The following is a 7382-nucleotide window of genomic DNA, read 5'->3' as shown; positions in this document are numbered from 1 at the left end:
GGCCTCTCACTGCTGTGGCCTCTCCCGTTGTGGAGCACAGGCTCCGGACGCGCAGGCTCAGCGGCCATGGCTCACGGGCCCAGCCGCTCTGTGGCATATGGGATCTTCCCGGACTGGGGCACAAACCTGTGTCCCCTGCTTCGGCAGGCGGACTTTCAACCACTGCGCCACCAGGGAAGCCCAACTTTACCTTTTTCATTTCTAATTCTGTTGATTTGAGTCTTCTCCCTTTTTTTCTTGATGACTCTGGCTAATGGTTTATCAATTTTGTTTATCTTCTCAAAGAACCAGCTTTCAGTTTTATTGATCTTTACTATTGTTTCCTTCATTTCTTTTTCATTTATTTCTGATCTGATCTTTAAGATTTCTTTCCTTCTGCTAACTTTGGGGTTTTTTTGTTGTTGTTTCTCTAATTGCTTTAGATATAAGGTTAGGTTGTTTATTTGAGATGTTTCTTGTTTCTTGAGGTAGGATTGTATTGCTATAAACTTCCCTCTTAGAACTGCTTTTGCTGCATCCCATAAATTTTGGTCCATCGTGTTTCCATTGTCATTTGTCTAGGTATTTTTTGGTTCTAGGTTTTTTTCCTGTAATTGATATCTAGTCTCATAGTGTTGTGGTTGGAAAAGATACTTGATACGATTTCAGTTTTCTTAAATTTACCAAGGCTTGATTTGTGACCCAAGATAGGTCTATCCTGGAGAATATTGCATGAGCACTTGGGAAGAAAGTGTATTCTGTTGTTTTTGGATGGAATGTCCTATAAATATCAATTAAGTCTATCTTGTTTAATGTGTCATTTAAAGCTTGTGTTTCCTTATTTACTTTCATTTTGGATGATCTGTCCATTGGTGAAAGTGGGGTGTTAAAGTCCCCTACTATGATTGTGTTACTGTCAATTTCCCCTTTTATGGCTGTTAGCATGTGCCCTATGTATTGAGGTGCTCTTATGTTGGCTGCATAAATATTTACAATTGTTATATCTTCTTGTATTGATCCGTTGATCATTATGTAGTGTCCTGTGTCTCTTGTAATAGTGTTTATTTTAAAGTATTTTTTCTGATATGAGAATTGCTGTTCCAGCTTTCTTTTGATTTCCATTTGCATGGGATGTGTTTTTCCATGCCCTCACTTTCAGTCTGTATGTGTCCCTAGGTCTGAAGTGGTTCTCTTGTAGCAGCATATATATGGGTCTTGTTTTTGTATCCATTTAGCCAGTCAGTGTCTTTTGGTTGCAGCATTTAATCCATTTATATTTAAGGTAGCTATCAATATGTATGTTCCTGTTACCATTTCCTTAATTCTTTTGGGCTTGTTATTGTAGGTCTTTTCCTTCTCTTGTGTTTACTGCCTAGAGAAGATCCTTTAGCATTTGTTGTAAAGCTGGTTTGGTGGTGCTGAATTCTCTTACCTTTTGCTTGTCTGTAAAGGTTTTAACTTCTCTGTCGAATCTGAATGAGATCCTTGCTGCGTAGAATAATCTTGCTTGTAGGTTTTCCCCTTCCATCACTTTAAATATGTCCTGCCACTCCCTTCTTTGTTGTGGAGTTTCTGCTAAAAGATCAGCTGTTAACCTTATGGGTATTCCCTTGTATGTTAGTTGTTGCTTTTCCATTGCTGCTTTTAATATTTTTTCTTTGTATTCAGTTTTTGATAGTTTCATTGATATGTGTCTTGGCGTGTTTCTCCTTGGATTTATCCTGTATGGGACTCTCTGCTTCCTGGACTTGATTGACTGTTTCCTTTCCCATGTTAGGGACGTTTTTGACTATAATCTCTTCAAATATTTTCTCAGACCCTTTCTTTTTCTATTCTTCTTCCGGGACCGTTATAATTCGAATGTTGGTGTGTTTAATGTTGTCCCAGAGGTCTCTGAGACTGTCCTCAATTCTTTTCATTATTTTTTTTATTCTGCTCCTCGGCAGTTCTTTCCACTATTGTATCTTGCAGGTCACTTATTCATTCTTCTGCCTCAGTTATTTTGCTATTGATTCCTCCTAGAGTATTATTAATTTCAGTTATTGTTTTCATCACTGTTTGTTTGCTCTTTAGTTCTTCTAGATTCTTGTTAAATGTCTCTTGTATTTTCTTCATTCTGTTCCCGAGATTTTTGAACATCTTTACTGTCATTTTATTTTATTTTATTTTAAAAAATTTTTTGCGGTACGCGGGCCTCTCACTGTTGTGGCCTCTCCCGTTGCGGAGCACAGGCTCTGGATGCACAGGCTCAGCAGCCATGGCTCACGGGCCCAGCCGCTCCGCGGCATGTGGGATCTTCCCGGACCGGGGCATGAACCTGTGTCCCCTGCATCGGCAGGCAGACTCTCAACCTCTGCACCACCAGCAAGCCCTACTGTCATTATTTTCAATTCTTTTTCAGGTAGGTTGCCTATTTCGTCTTCATTTATCTGGTTTTTTAGGTTTTTACCTTGCTCCTTCATCTGTAACATATTTTTTTGTTGTTTCTTTTTTGTTTTTTTTTGTTTTTGGATAGGTGGGGCGGTATTCCTGCCTTACTGGTTGTTTGGCTTGAGGCATCCAGCATTGGAGTTTGCAGGCAGTTGGATAGATCTGGGTCTTAGTGCTGAGATTAATACCTCCAGGAGACCTCACTCCGATTAATATTTGCTGTGGTCTGAGGTTCTCTGTTAGTCCAGCAGTTTGGACTCAGAGCTCCCACCACAGGAGCTCGGGCCCAGCCTCTGGCCGGGGAACCAAGATCCCGCAAGCTATGTGGTGTGGCAAAAAAAAAAGAAAAAAAAAAAAGAAAAGGAGCAAAGAATATCAAAGAATAAAAAACAAAATAAGGGCTTCCCTGGTGGCACAGGTTGAGAGTCCGCCTGCTGATGCAGGGGACATGGGTTCGTGCCACAGTCTGGGAAGATCCCACATGCTGTGGAGTGGCTGGGCCCGTGAGCCATGGCTGCTGAGCCTGTGCGTCTGGAGCCTGTGCTCCACAATGGGAGAGGCCACAACAGTGAGAGACCCGCGTAACGCAAAAAAAATAAAAAAAATTAAAAAAAAAATAAAATTAGAAACGTAAAAAATATATTAGGAAACATAAAAATATAATTGAAACAACTACAACAAGGTAATATAAAACCACAACAGAAAAAATAGAAAAAAAGTGGGGGCATGGGGGGAACAAGCCAAAAGGAGAGAACAGTAACAAAGTATGAAGAATAAAATAAAATTGGAAAATAAAAAATTTATTAGGAAATATAAAAATATAAATGAATCAACAATAGTGAATCAACAAGGTAAAACAGTACCCCAATCTAAAAGAGGAAAAATGAAAAAGAAAAAAGAAGACTTGGCTCTTGGGGTGGAGTTTAGGAGGGGTGGAACTTAGGCAGGGGCAGGGTTTAGGGTGGGGTGGAACTTAGGCCGGTGGGGGGGTGAGGTCTGAGCATGAGGCAGGGCCTTTGCTTAGGACCGTGTCACTGGGGGTTCCTCCCATCCCCTTAGGTGTCTGTGGTCCCCCACCGGTGCCTAGTAGGTGCCCTAGTTGTGCAGAGACATGAATTCTGCATCCTCCTAGTCTGCCATCTTGACTCCCCCCTCTGCCAAGTACGTTCTTGCTTCAGTTTCTGACATATCCGTTGCCCTCCAGGCCGTCGGGTGGGCTGGTTCCTGACTGGCGTGCACACTCTGTGCTGGTGGTAGCCTGGAATTCCACACCTGGAGAAACTTTTCAGCTAGCAGGGCAGCCGTAGGGAGGTGGACAGGGGCCAGCTCCATAACTTTTTGTCTTGCAAAACTGAAACTCTATACCCATTAAACAGTCACCCCCCGTTATCCTCTCTGCCAGCCCCTGGTAACCACCCTTCTACTTTGTCTCTATTATTTTGACTAAATAACTTAAGTAAAATTGTACAGTGTTAGTCTTTTTGTGACTGGCTTATTATTTCACTTAGCACAATGTCCTCAAGTTTCATCTATGTTGTAACATGTGACAGGATTTCCTTCCTTTTCAAGGATGAATAATATTCCATTGTATAGATATACCACATTTTGTTTATCCATTTATCTGTTGATGGGCATTTGGGTTGATTCCATGTTTCACCTATTGTGAGTAATGCTGCTATGAATGTGGGTGTACAAGTTATCTCCTTGAGACCCTGTTTTCCATTCTTTTTGGTATATCCCCAGAAGTAGAATTTCTGGATCATTTGGTAATTCTATTTAAAATTTTTTGAGGAACCACCATGCTGTTTTGCACAGCAGCTGTACCATTTTACATTCTTACCAATAGTGCACAAGGGTTCCACTTTCTCCACATCCTCACCAACACCACTTGTTTTCTGTTTTTTTGATAGTAGTCATCTTAATGTGTGTGATGTGGTATCTCATTCTAGTTTTGATTTGCATTTCCCTAATGCAAGTGATTTTGAGCTGGAGGGGGAGGAGCTTGCAACAATGGGGTGAGGTGTAACAACAATGGCCACCTAACTTCCTAACTTCACCTCTGATCAGAATCAACAACCAGCTGTCGGAGCATAGATTTGCGAAATTTGGAGGGCAGGGTCCTTTTTGTCTGCCTCTGTATAAGCCACTGCAGGAACACATGCACAGCTGCATGCCTCATGGCTGGGGGTAGGGGGTGGGTAGGGGTAGCTGCTACAGTGCTACCAGTTGAAATTGACTGAAATTAACCGCGATTTGCCCTCTAAATCTTCCTATGGATGTTAAGCCTTCAGTAGGCTTAACAGAGCTCCAGAAAGTTACATCAGACAGATTCTGCCAGTGTAATTTTTGTCCAGGTGGGGAGACAGATTCCTGATGCTTCCCATTCTACCATCTTCTCGGAATCCTCTCTGTGGATGCCTTTTTGTGCTGTCGTGAGCTATGTCCTGTGAATTATAGAAATTGGTCTCAGACCCAGGTCAAGGCTAAAAGTGGACATACTTCTCTTAAGCTGATGGGGCTCAGGGAAGGTTAGAAGCTGGGGGATGGGCAAGGAGTCATTGGGCTCTTATCTTTCCTGGGTCTTCAAGCCCCCTGGGAAATCTTGTTTTTCCTGGAAGGTGGCCTGAGGCTTGGCTCTTCACCTTTGTCCCTATGGAACCTTTTTGCCTTCTGCCACCTCCCTATTGCCCATCTGCCCTGTATAGGGGTGGGCAGACATTGAAGACTGAGTAAAGTAGCACCTGCCTCTTAGCCTTGCCTTGTAACTGTTGGGCATCCTCTGTGGAGGGTGTGAAGGGGCTCCAAGTAGAGGTCATGGATCCAGGGTAAGTGTTGGCCCTGTATATTCCACCTAAGGTTTTCATTCATTATTCCAGCCAGTTTTGTACAGACAGGGGTCCTTGCCTGAGGTGTGTTTAGAGCTGGGGTGAGAGTGGTAGGATTCTCTCTGAGCTCATGTCCTGGTGGAGCTTTCGGGGAACTACCGCCCTGCCAAGGAGAGAAGAGGTTTTACTTGCCCCAGAAAGTAATATGCCAACCATCCCACCAGCTATGGGAAAAGTTGCATATACAATATTCTGGAAGAAACTGTACAGATTAGGCCTCTTGTCTCTAGGATAGAATTTCTGTGAATAAAAGCCAAATGTACTTTTATTGTTGCCTCTGTCTTTCTGCAGGTAATGCCTTGAACACCTCTGTAACCAGATGCCTTTGCCTTTCTCTTTTGGCAGAGGAATGTCACGGCATCCGGAGTCATCCCTCAGATTTCTCTGATCATGGGCCCATGTGCCGGTGGGGCTGTCTACTCCCCGGCCCTAACAGACTTCACGTTCATGGTAAAGGTAAGAAAAGGACCTGGTTCTCCTGCCCTTTGAGAGTTGTGCAGTACCTCACCTGCAATAACAATAATTCCTGACCCAGATCTGGGTTGTTATCTGCACGCTTATTGGATTTCAGTGCAGTGCTGATAAGGTCTTGGTGGAGAGAAGGTTTTGGCATGAAGACTGTAGCTTGTGTGGGTTCAGTGGCAGAATGTGCTTGTCTACTTCATTGGTGGGTGATTTTACTTGTTGATCTGAATTGCAAATGATTTTCAGGTAATCAAAGGTCCTATCCTCTGCCCAGACAGATGATCGTTTACTGAATCCTATTCAGAAAGTTTCTCATGGAAAGCTTTTCTGTAAACTGCTTCACTAGGAGGTTGTTTCTTATGTCCCACCTTTATTTCTTCAGCTGTTTGCCATTTTATTACATTTTGTCTATGATGGTAATGGTAAATCTGATCTCCAACTTCATTGTAAAGAGGTCCATATCTTTATTACATGATTTATATGAAATGATATTTTAAAATGATTTTTAAAAGAAGCCTATTTGAAATCATACATGGGTAATTACCTTTAACCTGATACTTAAAAAAGAAATCAGTCTTTTCCTCTTAAATATTTTTAACCATAATGAGCAATAAATGTCAAGACAGGGCTTTCCTGGTGGCGCAGTGGTTGAGAGTCCCCGCCGATGCAGGGGACATGGGTTCGTGCCCCGGTCCGGGAAGATCCCACATGCTGTGGAGCGGCTAGGCCCGTGAGCCGTGGCCGCTGAGCCTGTGCGTCTGGAGCCTGTGCTCCGCGACGGAAGAGGCCACAACAGTGAGAGGCCCGCGTACCGCAAACAAACAAACAAAAAATGTCAAGACAAATTATGGGGCAAAAAGGAAAGAGATTCATCCAGTATGAAAACAGTGTAAATAGAGGAGCATTAAATAGAATAGGAAATACTTTTCTCTTTGGCAGTAGGAATTAAAGTTTAACAAAGTGCTTACCCCTTGACTCAACTATTCTTTCTTGGTGACAGGTTAAAAGCAACTTAAATGTTCAATGTTCAGTTTAGGGTGGACTTTAAAAATTAAGATGAACACATCTCTTATTTCCTGAGCAAAGCAGGATTCCTTGAACTTTGCCCACTAAATCTATATATGCCATACCTACGTGGTGCTACCCCAATTGTGTTCCTACCTGGCAGGAATGGAGGTGTGGGATCAATTCTTCTGGCCATTCTTTCCTCCTCTCCCTACATACATGCTGGAAAATTCTAAACTGCTTTCTCTTATTTTTTTTAAATTAATTTATTCTTTTTTTTGGCTGTGTGGGGTCTTCATTGCTGCACATGGGCTTTCTCTAGTTGAGGCGAGTGGGGGCTGCTCTTCATTGCAGTGCACTGGCTTCTCACTGCGGTGGCTTCTCGTTGCAGAGCACGGGCTCTAGGCGCGTGGGCTTCAGTAGTTGTGGCATGTGGGCTCAGTAGTTGTGGCTTGCAGACTCTAGAGCACAGTCTCAGTAGTTGTGGTGCACGGGCTTAGTTGCTCCGTGGCATGTGGGATCTACCCGGACCAGGGCTTGAACCCGTGTTCCCTGCATTGGCCAGGCAGATTCTTAACCACTGCACCACCAGGGAAGCCCTGCTTTGTCTTATTTTTT

General features: G+C 43.1%; 1 protein-coding gene across 1 annotated transcript in view; it reads left to right on the top strand.

The window, feature by feature from the left end:
* Positions 1-7382, top strand: part of PCCB (propionyl-CoA carboxylase subunit beta) — an 87723-nt gene that overhangs the window by 16485 nt on the left and 63856 nt on the right. The window contains exon 6 of the mRNA XM_024746261.1: positions 5640-5750. Coding sequence (XP_024602029.1) covers positions 5640-5750 — 111 coding nt within the window. The remainder of the gene's footprint in view (positions 1-5639; positions 5751-7382) is intronic.

Source organism: Neophocaena asiaeorientalis, unplaced genomic scaffold (assembly GCF_003031525.2).
Source record: "Neophocaena asiaeorientalis asiaeorientalis breed wild unplaced genomic scaffold, Neophocaena_asiaeorientalis_V1.1 scaffold437, whole genome shotgun sequence".
NCBI lineage: Eukaryota > Metazoa > Chordata > Mammalia > Artiodactyla > Phocoenidae > Neophocaena > Neophocaena asiaeorientalis.
Note: the sequence above shows the minus strand (reverse complement) of the source record. Positions and strands in the feature narration are given on the sequence as shown.